The 18,324-nt window shown below is 35.8% G+C and overlaps 2 protein-coding genes across 4 annotated transcripts in view; one reads left to right on the top strand and one right to left on the bottom strand.

Annotated features, from left to right (window-relative positions):
• The first annotated feature begins 312 nt into the window (after positions 1-312).
• Positions 313-3,507, top strand: LOC148832941 (putative G protein-coupled receptor 141). The gene is made up of 2 exons (XM_088918358.1): positions 313-377; positions 2,469-3,507. Exon 2 carries the CDS (start codon positions 2,469-2,471, stop codon positions 3,345-3,347), a length of 879 nt encoding a protein of 292 aa, XP_088774484.1. The 5' UTR covers positions 313-377; the 3' UTR covers positions 3,348-3,507.
• A 2,130-nt stretch (positions 3,508-5,637) lies between these two features.
• LOC148832940 (vacuolar protein sorting-associated protein 8 homolog) overlaps positions 5,638-18,324 on the bottom strand; it is a 46,702-nt gene continuing 34,015 nt past the window's right edge. For 2 of the 3 annotated variants that reach the window (XM_088918355.1, XM_088918356.1), the window contains 9 exons: positions 17,678-17,738; positions 16,534-16,643; positions 14,602-14,683; positions 13,542-13,624; positions 12,651-12,731; positions 11,661-11,827; positions 9,960-10,107; positions 8,200-8,271; positions 5,638-6,135 (listed from right to left, as the gene is read on the bottom strand). In XM_088918355.1, the coding sequence (XP_088774481.1) occupies positions 5,992-6,135; positions 8,200-8,271; positions 9,960-10,107; positions 11,661-11,827; positions 12,651-12,731; positions 13,542-13,624; positions 14,602-14,683; positions 16,534-16,643; positions 17,678-17,738 (948 nt within the window). In that variant the 3' untranslated portion in view covers positions 5,638-5,991. Of the gene's footprint in view, positions 6,136-8,199; positions 8,272-9,959; positions 10,108-11,660; positions 11,828-12,650; positions 12,732-13,541; positions 13,625-14,601; positions 14,684-16,533; positions 16,644-17,677; positions 17,739-18,324 lie in introns of those variants that run through there. The other variant, XM_088918357.1, reaches the window with a different exon arrangement.

Below are 18,324 nucleotides of genomic sequence, written 5' to 3'. Positions count from 1 at the left end.
TGTCATATTGACTAATTAGAATAATATACCACTCAGAGCTCATCTTTTTGCTGCAGTATTATTTCCAGTTTCAAAAATCTATTGGCCAGCTGTGCTTTTAATTATGTGGAACTGAAGCTGGGTATTTGTGAAATAGGTCAAATTTCCCATATGCATTTAAGTTGATGATATGCAGTTCAAGATATCTATCTGATAACTTCTTACTTTCCCAAAACCCATTATGTAGTACAGAAGCTGACCAGTAAATTGGAACGGTTGTCTGTGATTCATGTTGGTGGGGGAATTATAGACATGGTCATTCATTTTTTTTTCAGCAAGACAACAAATACATCTGAGGAAGGCTGAAAAACACGGAAGGAAATATATGAATTATTCCGGTAAGCAATTTTGTTGTATATCTTTTTACTGTTCAGATAATGTTCATTTTGTGTTTTTGAGAGATTACAGAGGGAAGAATACATATAGCTAAAGATAAAACATTTTTTTAATTTGTTTTAATTTCTAGGTTGTTCCCAATGGTCTATTTCGTATTTTACCTCCCAAAGTCCAATTCCTATTATAAATCAGAAACTATTTCAAACACAAACCCAAAAGGTGATTAAAAATAATTCAGAGTGAAATCAAGCAGCACCACCAATACAAAAGTAAGTGTATAAGTGAAGCATGCCCTTCACTTATTCAGAATAATAAAGGATAACATTACAGTCTAGTTTGTCAAGAAAAGTTAGGATAATTCTGTGAACCTGGGAGAAAACATTTTTAAAGATGAAGTTGTAAGAAGGGCATCAAAATATAATATCTGACTACAAATCATGGGTTATTGTGATATTTTCATGTAATCAAAAATACATACCATGTAGTCCTGCAGGCAGAACAAAACACAAATAGCTTCATGAGAGGCTGCTGCTTCTGCATTTGTTTTTTTTTTTAAACTACTGTACTATCCCCTTGTTCTGTAAGTAAGCTCTGCAAAAATGATAATGCCTCACAAATTTCTTGAAAGAAAATAGTAGAAAAACCAAGGCTGAAAGGAACTAATGGAGATTCCATCCTATGCTTCCAAATTTACACACAAATATATCGACAAAATGTCAACCTAATCTTATGCTTAAAAAGGTGACGATAAAGGATTCTGACATTTTATTCTTACTGGAATGTTTACAAAGAGAAGACTGTCTTCTTTGTGTACAGTAGGACACAAATGTCTTTAAATGTCTTTTCAAATGGCCCTGCATGGATTAAAAACTAGTATCTTAACATTACAATAACATTAAACACAATACACTTACTGTACGTCTTACAGTTGATATTAAAGACCCATGCATAAGCAGTAAGATTTTCTACCTAAAAATACATAACTGGTGGAAAATGTTATTGAATAGCTTTCTTACTTCTCATTATATTTTGTTATAATAAAAATACCAGTAATAGATTCTTTCTAATGTGCTTGTAAAAAAGCTATTTTTTTGTTGACTTGAATCAATTTTGATAAAATTCTAACAAACAAATAATATATATATAAAGCATAAAACTATATATTTTTTTATTTGGTTTTGAACTTTGGCTAACATTGGAACAATCTTGTGCAAAGCAGGCTAATGTATGTTATCTGATACTGTATATTGTGAAAGTGGTCTAGTCATGGTTTCAGTGGACACCTTGGGTATTTTTATGGAAACATACACACATTTAACTATGAATTTCACAGGAAGGCAATCCAAAAAAACTCAAATAAGTGCATAATCTTATTAGGTTTTCCACTAAATTATTTAAAGGTTATTGTTGTGACATTGTGAGGTACTGCTCCAGTTAATTCAAAATAATGCAAAACAATTATTAGCACAGGAAAAACTGGTAATTTGGTAAACAAATTTTACTAAAGAAGCACAGCTTTTGATATTACAAATGCAAACAGCAAAGAACACAATTGGATTAAAAGTATTATTTAATTACGTATTAGACCAAATCTCATTACTATCAATGAGCAAACAAAACAAACCCAAAGGTGACTAACATTTTCTCATTCCAGTAACACTTTAACATTAACAGAACCAGAAAGCATTACCCCAGAAATAGTAGACTTCAACTGTAAAATATTTTGCTATCAATACAAACTTCACAAAACTCCACAAAAAAGAGCATGTCACACCACTGGACTTTTTTCAGAAGACTGAAACTCAAACCGGAGGACACAACTGGAAGAGCTTTTAAAACTAAGAACAGGAGGCACTTGTTTACAGAAAGAGTTGTGGGAGCTTGATACAAGCTGAAATCAATATCCTGGCTTCTCTCTTTGGAGTAATTAGCTACTAACAAGCAAATTGCCTCTGCCTATTTGTAACCCTTTTCACATTCTTAAGTCTTAATATGGGAGGTTTTTACTAATATCTTCTTGAGCAACCCATAATATGAGAAAACCGAAATGTGTCTCAGAGTGAAATAGGTCTTTTATTGGTTCTGTTTTACAGATGATCAGACTAATGGATAACAGCACTGGAAACAACAAATCCTCGAACTTTGACAATTCATCCTACATTCTGGTCACCATCTATAGCATCACCCTGCTGGGGGGCATAATTGGCATCTTTTTCATGACCATATTCCTGAAGAACAGCCAGAACAAACTTTCAATCACTACTACCTCCATCATCAATCTCGTCCTAGTGCATGGTAGCTTTCTGTTCTCTGTTCCCTTAATCATTGAGTATTATGCCACTGGCAGTTGGAAGCACCCCTTCGTTCTCTGCAAGCTGGTGAGCATCTCCCTACACACCCACCTGTACTTGTCCTTCTTTTTTTACGTAGCCATCCTGGTGGTGCGCTTTCTTTTATTCTTTGGGAGAAAGCCAAGAGACTTCTACAGACCTCTTTATGCTTTCATCGCCAGTGCAGTGGTGTGGATAGTCATCTTTGTCAGCCTGTTCCCACCCCTGCTGGTGGAGTACGGAAAACATCAAAACTACAACCAAGCCGAATGTTTCCAATTTCAGGCTGAATTTAAGAGCGGACAAGTCATTGTATTCAACATGGTTATTGTGGCTGCCGTCATCTTAGTCTCCTTGCTATTGGTCTTGGGCCAGATATTCATTCTCACAAAAGTGATCATATCAAACAAGACTAATTTGCGGTCACGTCAAGAGTTCAGGGCTCAGCTGAAAAACCTCAGCTTTATCATGATCTTGATCATTTGTTTTCTGCCTTACCATATTTTCAGAATTCGTTACGTAAATAAGATCGCCGTCGACCCTACTGATTTGAGGCTTAGCCAGAAGAATGACATTTATTTGTCCATCACAACTCTGTGCTGTTTAGACCTGTTAACATTCTTAGCCAGAGGCATTAAGTAACCCCTGTCTGCTGCAAGATTGTGGTTTTCTCTATTGTATTTCCACAGTCTAAAATGTAACAAAAAAGCCAAAAATGCAAATGTGAGATGGTTGTGAATATTTCTTCTGCACAGATGGATTTGTTCCATTTAACCTTTTGTGGGCAAAAAAATGAAAAATCAAAAAAGAATGTTAACCAACTTTTGGTATTTTTATATTTGTGTCTTTTACTAATCAATAATGATATTCAAAATACTAAGGTGGAATCGCATTTGTCAGTGATCCCACTCACCATAAAGAGACATTGTTTTGAATCTTGTCTTCCAGGGGAAAGAGTGTCATGTACAGCTCAAGAAAAACGTATTTCCCTCGGATACGTCTATTCTGGTTTAGGTTAAACTGCATGTAAAAAGAGTTCCAGATTTTGACTCAAAGTTCAAAGCAGAAAGATACAACCTGTGAGGAGGATGCAGAGGTTTTCCCATCTATAGTTGATCAATTCAAGACATTGCTGTCATTACTGTGAAAAAGTCTTAAGACTCGTTAAGGTAATCTTGTGTACCAAAATATGTTTGCCACAGCAGAGGATCTGAATACTTACGTAATTGTCATGATCTATTTTTATTTCATATCGATCAAATATTTACTTCTGTTTGTTTTTTGCTTTCAATATGTGGAGCATGTTGTGTACTGTATATAAGACATAAATTGCTACTTCAAAGTGTCCTGACTGCAGTCTTTAAAGCATCTAAATGTGAAAACTGTGTAAGGGCCTGAATACTTCTGCAAAGCACTGTACATCTTGCAATATGTATTTCTTCTCATTTGAGGCAACAGTTAAGTACACAAACTATGTCCCAGATTACATTTCCAAGTAGTAGTTTCCTTGGGATAGATGCATGAGAATCTTGGCAAACAGAAACATGCGATCATGTATTTATAAATTAGACGTTTAAGTGTTGCGTTTCAGGAATCAATGTGTAGCTATGGCTAGAAGTCTAGATTTCTTAAATGAAGGGGAGTTCAGATCCTGAGTGGGACACTGTTGTTGTACTTGTGGGTAAGGTGCTTCAGTACAATGTTATGTTGTACAAATGGGGACAAACTTACAACTCTTTGGATAAAAGCTTCAGAACAATAAAAGTAATTGCCTTTTAATATAAAGGACTGGGCTCAAGTATTGAAAAATGTCACATTAGTGGAAAATACTGTTCTACAGTATGTTACAGCAAACATTGACAACGATGTAAAACTGATTTCTGCATATGTACAGGATGTCGAGAACTATAAATTGATGGAAAAAGTTAGCAAAGTCATTGTAATCTATTCACTACACATTATACCAGGCTTTTTTTTTATTGTGGATATCTCATTAATGTCTATCTACTGTATGCATCTAATTTTTCTTTCTGTATATTGTATGCATCTATGCTCAGTGTAACATGGCATATAACAAGAGGTACTTCAGATGTGTATTCATTTCTTAAAATGTGAAAAGCTGAACAAAACAGAAACTAAACAAAATTATTCCTAATACTGGACCAAAGCGTTTAAGTAAATGAACACGAATGAGCATGGCCAACATACTAGATAAGACACAATTACATTCCTTCTTCTTTAGCAGACACAGAAGTAAGCTGTTAACCAATACCTGCTACAGAAATTAAGTCAAAATACTCAATCATCCATTCATGTCTAATTGCTTTTTCCAATTACAGGGTCTTAACATTTGCTAAATAAGTAAAACAAAATGCTTTGGTACAGTACATGTAACACAATGGTAGCCCACCTGATCTACAGTACATTAATTATAAATGACCCTAGATCAGGGAAGGGTAACTTCAACCTTTAATAATCAAAGTATTTAGTATTTTGGTTTTAGGTATATTTACCAAATAAGATGTAAAAACAAGAAACTTGACTTTTAATTCAAACAATTAGTTCACTTAATTAATAACAGACATTGAATGGAAATTCGTAACCTTGCAGTCCTCAAATATTGGAACTATCCCTAACACAAGATATCTAGTAAGGAATTAATGCCAGACTTAAAAGAGTGAAAATGATAGTAAGTTGCACTCAACAGACATCCATCAGTGTTAATAAGATATTTTGCTCAACAGACACTCACAAGTGTCAAAATGTTCTCTCCCATTTATGTCATGCTGTGTAGTCTATAGCAAGTATTAGGAAAATTAACAGCTTAAGCTCTTTTAACTATGGCTATTTGTCCTTGTAGAAAGTTTTAAACCATTGTTTGCTATATTTACTCATAAAGAAATACAAATTCCCCTTAAGAGCAAGTCAGCCATTTTAAATGAAATTCCTTTACTCACTTCTTTGATAGGGAAAACAGCAGCCTTCTTTTCTTTTGTTATGTTTTTAACATACATAAGTAATATTACTGAACGTGGGTATACATTTACAATATTGTGTATTTAACAGAAATGATGTACAGTATATACTATATATTATATAAAAAAACTGTTATAGCCCTTCAATTTTAAAAACGGTGTACAGTGAGTTTCAAAATTTAAATGAAGTAATATTTTTAATATATTACTTATATATTAAAAATATTATACATTGTACAATATATTGCTACAAAAGGAAATGATCTTAAATTCCTATAAATATAGCCATCCTTATTCTAAGCAGTTTGTCATTACTCTATTAGTGGTGGTGGTGCCAATTTAAGCTTAAAGTCTGGCTGCTCAAAGATTCCAGATTGTCTAAAGATGTCAGCTTCTGGCTTAAAAGAATCCAGGCTGGCCGAGGTATGCCTTGTAAGCTCCATCAAGACGGAAATCTGTTTAATAAAAAGGGAAATGTATTTTAGATAAGATCATGATGCAAATAAACTGGCCTGAACTGGTCTGAAATCATTAAAACTGCCCATGACAAGGAAAACATTCTACACAAACTGTTTTTGACAACACAACGTGCAACATCTGCACTGTAAGACAGGAGAGGCAACTGTTTTGCAGTAACTGGAAATTTACAGAACGTGTGGTCATAAATTTGCCAGAATGTTTTCTGGCACACTGCGACCACATGCAGTCAGGCTTGCTTCTTCCTTTTCAAACTGGAAGATACGTGCTGGTGCTGCAGAGCCACTTAAAGATCAGATACAAGCTACTGTATGCAGAAAAGCGCAGGAGCTACCTACATGAAAACCCTGCTGAAGTTCCCTTCTGTGATCTCAGATACCTGTGGCCCTTTGGCTTTTATCGGGTATTAATTAAGCCCATCTCTTCCTGCAGTAAGAAGGATTCTTAACTCACCTTCTCCCACTGAGCCCTTCACTAGTCTGTCATGTCAAACAACCAGAAAATAAAAATCCAGCCTTTCAATCCAAGACTGACACCTTCACTATTCTTGCAGATTCTTCTTAAATATTTAAACGCATCAATTTATCAGTGCTAGCCTCTCACACTGGTAAATGGTTTAAATACGTCTGTGTGTGAGATGACATTTATGTAGGGATTTTCTCATTTTAACTGCCCATTAACTGGTTTCAATATGTTCTATATGAAATACAGTACACAATTTGGAATATACCCCCATTAACTGCCCTCTGAGACATGAGTAAGAGTTCCATTTAGTTTTTACTTTATCGAAGCCCCCACTTCATTTACAGCAAAACCATTAAAAAGTACATTTGGGCTGTGGTGCAAAATGTAGTCAAATTATTTATAAATTCAGTTTCCTCTATTTTTTTTTCTGTTTAAAACTGTTAATGAAATATCTTAATCCTTCAAACTGAGAAGCCTGCTGCTCAGTGTTCAAGAAACCTGTGATGAAAACTTGTGAAACAACAAATACCACAGTCTAAAGATGGATCTGACTGTGGTCCTGGGAACTTTCAACACCCTAGATATGTTTTTATATCTCTGCACAGATCTATGTCTGCTCACAATTCTATCACAGAATTGTACAGACAGCTCCTTGGTCTTCATGGCAAAGCTTCTGCTCTGACACGCACTGTCAACTGAGAGACATTATACAGATGGGTGTATTAATTCTGAAATGACGTCAACCAACAGAACTGGCCACAGTTGGGCTCCATTCAAGTTTCAGAATGATCCCACAGAGAAATGAGATTTGCCTGGGCTCAATTTGGAGTGTCATAGCAAAGGGAGAAAATAATTAAATCTTGAACTGAGAATAACAGTTCGGCATTTTTTAATTGCATTAAAAAAGTTCCAGAACATTTGGCATTATAGATTAATATTTTGAGCCATGACAAGAAAAAAAAACCCAAGAATGTATTTTTAATAGAGTTTGCAAATCATAATTTGTGAAAAAAATGGAGGGGGGTGAATACTTTCTAAAGGCACTGCGTTCACTTCCTTGTATTCACCTCCTTTCAGAGTTACAATGTGATCAGAGCTTTATGTGGATCTTTGTGATATATACAGTAAAAAGAGCCCGAGTGGAAAAAATAACATCAAAGTTTGTTGGGGCTCTGTGTCACCTACCTGTGTCCAGTTCAGTGGTAGGTGAAATGAAATTTTTATGTGGAATGAAAAGTCCCATATACAACGTACTATTATTAAGCTTTTACAAATGAGACCCTATATTGATAAAAACTGGCACCAGCAAAGCAGTCAAACCAATGACTTAGGCATCTAAAGAAATGAAAAGATTACCAGTGACTGTAAAATATATCACCCCATCTGGCTGTATCCCATGATTTGTGCACGACCAAACTGTTACACCAGTGTGTGACACTGGTGTACTTGAAACTAAGGTCAATGAATACTGCTTTTCATACTTAGCCTTTGTAATCACCACTTCTGAATCCCAACATGGACATTACACAAATTAATTTAATACAGATGAAACAGAATAGGGAAAGAACAAAACATACCCTTGAAGGATTCTTAAATGTTCTTTTAAAACAGTCAGCTGCTTCAATTTGTCCTGGATCCATTTTAAAGAACTGAGAAGTAAAACCACAAAATTAACATTAACCTACTGTGTTTTTTTACGGCACTTCACTCTGATAACCAAGAATACTTTCACATGGTCAGTCACAAATACATTTAACAAGGCTGACAGGGTTTTCATTATTGCAAAGAGAAGTAACACTGAAACATGAAGACGATAAGCCTCTAGCAACTAACTTATTTTAAACAAAGCCAGGGTTCTCAGCTTTTTGATGCAAGCATTTTTAAATACAAAGTAATGCTAGTGTCAACACGTAGGCTAGCTGGTTTTAGGGTGGTTAAAAAAAGAATAGTTCCAAACTTGTTCACTACAACTTGTGCTGAAATGAAATGCCATTTTTTAATTTCAGAAAAAAAAGCAGCTTTGATTGTACAAGTGGTCTAACGGTAGTCTAACATTTCTCATTCGGTTGCTCATGTGGGTTCAGACAACAGCAAGTTTCCATTTCTTGACCACTGAAAAACTTTACTCAAAATGCTATTACGTAGGGACTATAGATACTGTGCCTCAGCAGCCAAAATCATCTGAAGCAATAAGAGACCTGTAATGATTCCATCTTTATCCTCTGCCATTTGTGATATTTATTACTGTATATCCTACAGCTGTAGAACAAAATGGTATACCACTCAATTTCTAGAATACAAAACTAAGCACAAAATCACGTATAAGTGTTCTCTGATCTACGTCAAAACCAGCCTTCTAATCAAGCTGCCTGTCCCCAATATCTTTAAGAGGATATTAACTAACACTAATGTATCTCTGTGGTCCCTTTACTTACAAACAATATTGACACAGATGTTAAGAAAGAAGCCATAGTGATACCCACACAACACTCACTCAAAAGAAGCCACAGGTTGTTGAAATGGTCAAAATCTAGCATGACTATAATTAATGATCTTATTGGTATTGAATTCTTGTTTTGTTATTCACAAAAAATAGCATAATTAAAAACATTTATGTCTGAATGCACTGTCAGAATTAAGAAGCAGATGAAAAGAGAAAATACATTTAACAGATAAGGATTTAGTGTCCTTGGTTTCAAACTAGTACATACAGAAATAATAAAGACTGCCTATTTACTAATTTTATGGGCATACTGCATATACATCGATTTCACAATTACATGAAACCTGAACAGGGTTTATCAAATTATATGCAAAAGAAAACTCTCCTAGCACAATTTTAAAACTACAATGAAACTTCACAATATCTTATGTAATTAGCCAGCAGCTATATCACCCTGCCACTCACAACAAGCAACCCACTGAAGTTCAGCAGGTGTGAGCCTGGTCAGTACCTGGATGGGAGACCTCCTGGGAAAAACTGAGGTTGCTGCTGGAAGAGGTATTAGAGGGGCCAATGGGGGGGGGGGCACTCACCCTGCAGTCTGTGTGGGTCCTAATGCCCCAGTTAAGTAAGCCTTTAGCGATCGTGGCCTCCTAATAATCCCTATCTATGAACTGGCTTCATCACCCTGTGCTCCTCCCCACTGATAGCTGATGTGTGGAAAGTGTACTGGTGCACTATGGCTGCCATCACATCATCCAGGTGGATGCTGCACATTGGTGGTGGTGGAGGGGAGTCCCCATTACCTGTAAAGAGCTTTGAGTGGAGTGTCCAGAAAAGAGCTACTGTATATAAGTGTAAACAATTATTATCAATGCTTGCAGAAGCCTGTACCTGGGAGCCTTGGTTCACACTCCCAGGTGTGATGGAGGTCCACCTCTTGTTAGGAGACAGGCACCTGAAGCAGGCCCACTGCTCTGTCCATCCCTCCTGTTCCCGCAGACTGCTCTGCAGACACGCTGAGTGATACACATGCCCACAACTGTACAGACACACACACAAACAAGGGCTGTTACAAGTGTAAACAGATTTTTGACAATCCTTCTATTCTCATAACATTCTCTAGGTGTTCTTTTGTTCTGTTGGGCTCTTTCCACAACTTTCCAAGTTTTTGTGTATGGAGACTGCTCTGAGGCTAATCACATAGTACATTCCAGGGTGATGCTTCTGTTCACTTCTCTTCATGTGCAAAGGAATACCTGTTTGTGACAAGAACCAAGTTTTGCTCTGAAATGCAGGGAGGTGAAAGACGGGAGACCTGAATGGGCATTTGCTCAAAATTTTGTTGGACTGAAATTAATATAATTCTATACCAAATGGATTATTACACAAAAGTATATAAATGCTATATACTGTAAATGTTAACTCTGTTAACCCAGTTATGCCCTCACTACAGAGACCAATGCAGTTTGGGTTGGGGCTCATGAGATATTGATTAGCAAGTGGATGCCCACATTTACTTCCTTACTTCGCAGACCACAAATACTGTAGGCAACACTGGTCCATTAATGTAGAAAAAGTGGTCACTAAAACTTTCACATGAATAAGTGAAATGGCAAATGTAGAACTAGTGAAAGTCGAGGTTTGTACATAAATTAGTTCCACGCTGAACAGAAAATGAGAAAAATGCACATTTTCTGCCACAATTGTGGCTTCAACACAGTGGCACAAAGTTTAGCATTGCTGCCTCATAGGCCTGGGGCCCTGGGTTCAATTCCCCGGGGTGCTATTGGCATGGAGTTTGCATGTTCTACCCATGTTTACAAATGCTTTTCCTCTGGGTGCTCTAGTTTCCCACCCAAAGTCCAAAGACATGCTTTTAGGTTAATTGGCGTCTGAAAAAAATGCCAGGTGTGAGCGTACACACACTGGCATCCAGCCTGGGTATGTCCTCTGCTTTGCACCCAGTGCTTCCTGGGATAGGCTCCTGGCTAAGCCTGGCTAGGCTCAAGGTAAGCCCTGAACTGGATAAGCAGTTATTGAAAGTGATGTGATGTGAAGTAACATATCTGGTCAGACCCAGAGTTTCAAACTACTGTACTAGGCACATCTCTGTGCACCTGATCTGCTCCAGAAAACTCAAACCAAAAGACTTTTGTTTTTGCATATGACGTTTGAATACTCCTAGGAAATCCAGGGACTGAGATTACCATAATAATCATGTAGTTTGACCTAGATTGATAGGTATCAAGCAATTTGATCCAGGTCAATGTGGTATATGTATTTAGTCAATGGACTTAAACTACCAACACAGACATACGTCTGTGGACCTGTGGAAAAAAACAAATCCTGATATGGGCATCTTCAGAGATCTTGAGAGATCAAGAAAGTAATATCACATTTGGCACAAGGAGACCTATTCCACAAAAATGTTCTGAACTCTTTCTGTATTGAAACGTTCAGACATTTGGTATAAAATGCCCTCCACTATTTTAATGTCTGCTGAATTACAGTGCATGATACAACAGGTGTGAAATAGGATACTTCAGTTCTGCTTATGAGGGCCTTTTTATTTAAGAAGGGTTAATGAATCACCTGAAAACAAGCACCCTGGACCCAGCTGCTCCCTGACTGTAGGGCTGTGAACACACTGCGCACTTCTTGTGTGCGGGAGTCAGGCCACGGCTAACTATGATCTTCAGGCTACATAGTGACGAATGGAGATCTTGGCTCAGGAGGCTTCTGGTTGTCTCCAACAGGGTCTGTGAAGGCGCATTAAGAAACACAATGTAATCAAAGCGAGACTCATGCAGAAAAGCAAACAGCAAGTAAAAACCACTTTCCTTGTGTAGCATTACATTCGGATTTCTCTTTTTTTGCAATTGTTGTTCTTGTTTTAGTTTTCGTCTTCTGACCTAAAAGTCACCTTTCTGTAAGCTTCCCACACTGTGATAAAGTTTAAAATCTTAAGAAGGATAGTTCAAGAATTTAATTTAGACGTCTCATTCTATTTGAAGTGTATTGATTTAAATCTTCCCATAGAGGCATTTATCGATCTAAATAAGTGAGCTTTTTCACTAAAAAATTACATATTTTCATGGACGAGAGAACAATCTTTTCTCATGTCATGTTATCAAAAAGTAATCCATTTAGAGGGAAGATAAAAGACAACTCAGAATCTGCACATTTAGAAAACTAGTTTGTAAAAATAAATAAATTAATTAATTACAAACTAGTTATATATAGATACCTAAAATTATCTATTGTATTAATTGATATTACGGGCAAAGGGTGATTTATAATAAATAGAAGTTTGAAATACTCTGTAAGCAATATTAAATATTTCCAATCTGATTACAAAACTACAATTGTAAACTCAACTTCAAACTAACCTTAAATAGCAGGCAAATGCTGCTTAGGAAAAGCAGTTATTTTTTTCAGAAGGCGAAAAAAAACCCGAAAGTAACATACTTGGTAAGATAATCTTAAAAAAAATTGGAATCTCTGTAAAAACAGTACAAAAATATAACCTAATTCATTGCAGTGTGGCTCCGTGTTCAAGAGAAAAAAAGAAAATGTATTTACTTTCTCATAAGTGTAAGCATCAAACATCTTAAAGATTAGGGTCCTTATTTCTCCATAATTATTAAAGGTGTGAACTGTATCCTGCAAAACAAGATAAAAGAAGATGCAGATAAAAGAGATGCCAATACCAAGTCTACCATGGTGATAAAAATTGAACTAAACTGTTATAGATTGCATTAAATCCCTCATGTACACAAAAAAACACGTTTTTGCATTTTTGTGAATGTAATAATAGTTGAATATAACTACTTTAGTTTTAATAAGTAAAAGAAGTGCTATAGTCTTTATAAATCTTCAGAATTGATAAATTAATTATACAAAGATGATGAGGACAGAAAGTCAATCAAATCCAATAGTGTAAACCTTAAGCTTAAACTAGGACCCAGAGCCTCAAATTTCTCTTGCTGGCTAGGATGCTAACCCACACAAAAACTAGCAAGATGGAAACCTACAATGCAGGATGACTCCATGATTGGTATCAACCTATTGATAACAAAAAAAAGTTTTCACCAAGAAAGAAAGAACAGTAAGAAAATAAACACAACAATTAACACATACAAAACACAGGAGCTCACTAATGAAGAAAGAAAAGGAGAAGGGAAAGGTAACTAAGCAGGTTTTGAAGATATCAAACTTCTTGCAAAAACACAACCACACTACAGTATGTCCTTCCGGAAGAACAAAGTCAGTGCATGAATTCAACCATGTGCATATCTAAGGGTATCTCAGCCTGTCATTAGACCGGCCAGCTAAAGACTTTGTTCCACTTCATCTGAACAATAAAATAAGAGATCAAATTTGATAAAGAATTCAATCAGAAAGGAATGTAAAGGAAAAGTCTCTTTTATCACAGAAAGTTAAAGAGCCAAAAAAGCCAAAGAAATCTAGTACCTGCATAAGCCTTTGTAGAATATCCATAAGAGGAATGTATGAAGCCATTGCTTCCAAAACCTCTTTAGTCAGATCTTTGATACCTACAGTTGGAAAAAAAAACATTATTGCAATTCACACAAAGGGTGATAATGAATGGTTTTCCAAATAATGTATATCCATAAAATCATACTGTACACAAACTCTTAAAAAGCACCATTTAGAATATCCATATTCTAAGAAATGCAGATGAATATTTCTTATGAACTTATTTCAACTTAAAAAAATAAGAACAGGTTAATATTTATAACGAACCTTAATATAAAACAGCTCCTCTATGGTTATTTCAAAATTAATACTTTTTCTTGGCAGAACTAAACTTTTTTACCAGGGAGGGCTGCTTTAAGAGACTGTTATTGGAAATTAGATTTTTAAAGGCTTTATTATAATTCCTCTTTCAATACATGCAATTCTTTGAAACCCCATTACACTGAAAGCAAAACATTTTATTTGGATTTTGATATAAGGGCATGGAGTAGGAGCATAGACTATAAAACAATCAGTAAAAGAAAATTTCAGTGACAGGCTTGTGATTAAAAACTTGGAATCATTACTGCACTCAACCAAAGTTCTAGATTTTTCAGTCTACAAAATGCTGCATAAATTTCATGAGTGAGTCTTGATGGTAAATAGCTTAGGACTGGCTGAGGACAGTTGCTTGCTAATTTACAAGTCTTCCATGGGATTCTGAATCAAGTTAGGAATTGTATCTTCCATATGGAATTGCTCAGTGACTATAAGGTAATTTTTCTTCAGTACTGTTGTACACAATAAATAAACGGCTGCTTCTCCATCACCCTTTTAAAACAAGATTCTACCTAAAAAAGCCCATCCCACAAAGGGTTGTAAAAGCAACCAGTCACACAGGAAATGCAAATTCATGACACTTCTACTTACGCAGAACTACTTTTTTTAGATGAGGCAAACAGAAAGTTTTAAAATATCACTTCTAAATTAATCCATCCTCTAGTCGTCCAACCATTTGTCAAAGCAAATTCAAAGACTTTGACTCTGCTCTCACCTCTAACAAATGCAAGTGGAGGTTTCGACATCAAGTGCAGCGTTGGTGACACCGTAAAGTCTAAAAGGGGAAACCATAACTCCTGCCATTAAATAAAAAACAATTTCAGAAAAAGACACTTCTGAAAGTTTTGCAGAGAAGCTAACACCATTTGACAGTAATGAGAACCTGAGCTCAGAGCTCTCTTCTCTCTACTATTTTTGTGTTTGTATTTGACCTATTGTTTGATTTTTACTGATTTTCCCTCCTGACCTATTTAAAATCATGGGGACCTGGATAAGATAAGGACTCCTCTCCTGCTTCTTTGTTAAGAAGAAACTGAAAAGACCTTATTTCTCCTAAACTGGCTAAAGAGGTCACTGTGCTCCTGCAGTACTGCTTTTCTAACTAAAATAAAAAAAAACTAAAGAAAGTCACCATCGATATTAAAAGCCCTTAGAGCTCCGAAATTATGATTGAAATTGATCTTTCAACTGAAACAAATGCAGTTGACCAATATTATTACCTCACGTACTGCAATACATTTTAAATTGTACTTCCCTTGGAAAAAACATTTTCGCTTACGGCACTGCCATTTTGCAAAATCTGTCCTGGTCCAGAGAGGTATTGATGCAAAGCAGGATACAGCCTTTTGCACAGGTGAGTAGCTCAGCTATACAATGTCTTTCTGAATAATATTCCAGCTTCCACATGTAGGTGAGCACAGCTCAGTAGCAGTCATAGAATAGCAATTCATAAAAGGCTATCAAAGAATACAATATCTTACCATGAATAATTCAAAGGCTTCTTCCAGAAAACAAAACTGTTTTTCTTTGGGGACAAAGAATCATGGGCAGCAGTGGTTAGCATTGCTGCCTTGTAGTGCTGGGGTCCTACGTTCCAATTCCTGAGATGCTATCTGTGTGGAGTTTGTATGTTCTACCCACATCTGCTCTGGTTTCTTCTCATAATCCAAAGACATACTGGTAGGCTAATTGGCTTCTGAGAAAATTGACTCTGGTGTGACTGTTTGTATCTGTGTCTGCCCTGCGATGGACTGGCATCCTGTCCAGTGTGTATCTTGCCATTCTCCCATTGCAGATCTTACCAAGTTAAGTGACTCCACTTGCAAGCCTGTACTGGTTAAGCTGATTAGGAAATGGATGGATGGACAAGAATCCTGCTTGTATTTAGAACTATGTCATTTAGTACAGATGACCACAAGTTAACATTTAGAATTAATTAATTTAATTGACACTAAATCAGGAACAGATCAATCATTCCTGAAGTTGAATCTACTGAACTATATGCCATCTCTCCTGCAGATATAGATACCAATAGCTTAATCAATTATATTAACAAGCAGAATCCATGTAACAAGTGAGGAGAAATTTACAGTACCCTTACATTAAAGGAATTACCATCCATACTAGAAATGAAAAGCAGCAAAGCAGTTGAATCTACTGAATTATATGCCATCTCTCCTGCAGATATAGATACCAATAGCTTAATCAATTATATTAACAAGCAGAATCCATGTAACAAGTGAGGAGAAATTTACAGTACCCTTACATTAATGGAATTACCATCCATACTAGAAATGAAAAGCAGCAAAGCAGTTGAATCTACTGAATTATATGCCATCTCTCCTGCAGATATAGATACCAATAGCTTAATCAATTATATTAACAAGCAGAATCCATGTAACAAGTGAGGAGAAATTTACAGTACCCTTACATTAAAGGAATTACCATCCATACTAGAAATGAAAAGCAGCAAAGCAGTGTGACTGAACATATTGTTCAAATAGAGTTTGGAATACTTCAGTAAGTGTAACCTTTCTTATTTCCTTGAATGTCTCATCTCTCATTATCTATTGCAATTACTGAATGTAACAAATACAACAATATATGACATACACACAAACCACATCAACAACACAGCATTCCTCACCTTTCTCTGTTTGACATCCAGAGTAACAGATGCCCGCTGACAGAAAGCAATAAGGTTCTGCACTAATGTGTGAGCTGTGCACAGCAATCCAGACTCTTCACTGTGGCTCTCTGAAATGAGAGGTCACAAAGTGATTGACTTGAAGATTAAAATATGCCTTCCTTAATTTAATGGGCAAATCAACCTCCCCCCCCAAACAATGCGAAAAATGTACTGTATTTAAAGCCATCAAACGCATAGACAAAGCAAACTGGATTAGATGGACTAAATGGCCTCCACTCCTTTGTACATTTCAATATGTTCTTACATACTTGAGCCCTCTCCTCCAGAAAAATATACAATTAGATGAATAGGAGAGTATGTTGTGCACACTGACTCATTGCTCACAATGAAGTCATCATTTGATTTAGGATGCAATAAAGTATAAAAATTAATTCAATAATGTATAAACTCATCATCATTAAAGCTGCTTCAAGCTGTCCAATTTGGATCAGAACATCTCACTGACCACCTATTTATGTCTTAAGTTCAATAAGTTGCCTCTTAAAGTGTAACATTCTTTCAACTTATTGAAAAATTTACTGTACAGTAGACTGTCTGGCAATATAGAACTCACCTTATATTTAATTCAAAACTTATATGTTAAACTATATTATTTATTTTTTTGGATCAGCAATTGTTTTGAATGTAATTCACCTAAGATATGGGCATTAACTGAATGAATTATGAATAAATAACATCTTGTTAAAAGTTCAATGAGCTTTCTTGGCAAGATTTCCAATGGACCCCAGGGAAAAGCCTTTTGTTTTATTTCAATAGACAGGTTTATGGGCAGGCTGAACTTTATAGAAAATAAGTAAGTTGTTCCAAACTTCACAACACCTCTGTGACATGAACTAATCTTTACAGAAGGCACAGTAAGATCACTGCATGTGTTTCACTGAGTAACACAGGATATGAATCCAAGTGCTTTAGTAGCTTAAAAGGCATATTTACTTTACGTTGCATTGCACAAATATATTGCACATACACCTCGTATTGATTACCAAGTTGTTGTTTTTCTTTGAATGTAACCCTCGTTACAATACTAAATTTCTAACAGATTCCGGTTTAAACTCAGAGGTATATACTTTACATAACTGACCTGTGCTTGTTTCAGCGCATGTGGCAGACTGTGTCAAATTGTTGAGGCTTGATTTCAGGTCCTGAGAACGAGAAAGTAGATATAACCAAAACCACAGTCCTACTTAAATCACATATGTCTTAATATTTGTACTACAAAGAACTGCTAATGTGCAATAAAGACACGTGACATTAAAGATGCTTACTGTTCACAGAGAATTTAAAACCTTTACAGCTCTCATAAAGGATACAGAGAGCCAAACAGTCTTGCTATGACATATTCACAATGTATTATACAATGACTAATAGGCTAAATGTTTAAATAGTATTAAGATTGCCGTTCTTGGATTTAGGACCTTGTTTTTGTCCCGAAGCAAAATGAATCTACTATGGGAAGATTGTAATGGACAATCAAAACAACAGTACACTCCGGTTTTATACTGAACAATTTAAATACACAGTAAAGAAATAAAACCTGATAAATTATTGATATTAAGTGTTTTTTTTAATAATCATTTATATACAAATATGGGAAACTAAAGACTCTGTGGCTTTTCAGGTGTAGTCAAAGCTTTATGGGGAGCTAAAAATATTCTGTCTGTATTCTTCAACAAGGTTAAGATTATTTCAGTTAACATTAATGCTTAATCTTCTGTATACAATAAATAC

Source organism: Atractosteus spatula, chromosome 6 (assembly GCF_055471065.1).
Source record: "Atractosteus spatula isolate fAtrSpa1 chromosome 6, fAtrSpa1.hap1, whole genome shotgun sequence".
NCBI lineage: Eukaryota > Metazoa > Chordata > Actinopteri > Semionotiformes > Lepisosteidae > Atractosteus > Atractosteus spatula.
The sequence above is the reverse complement of the archived record's forward strand: the minus strand, read 5'-3'. Positions and strand labels throughout refer to the sequence as shown.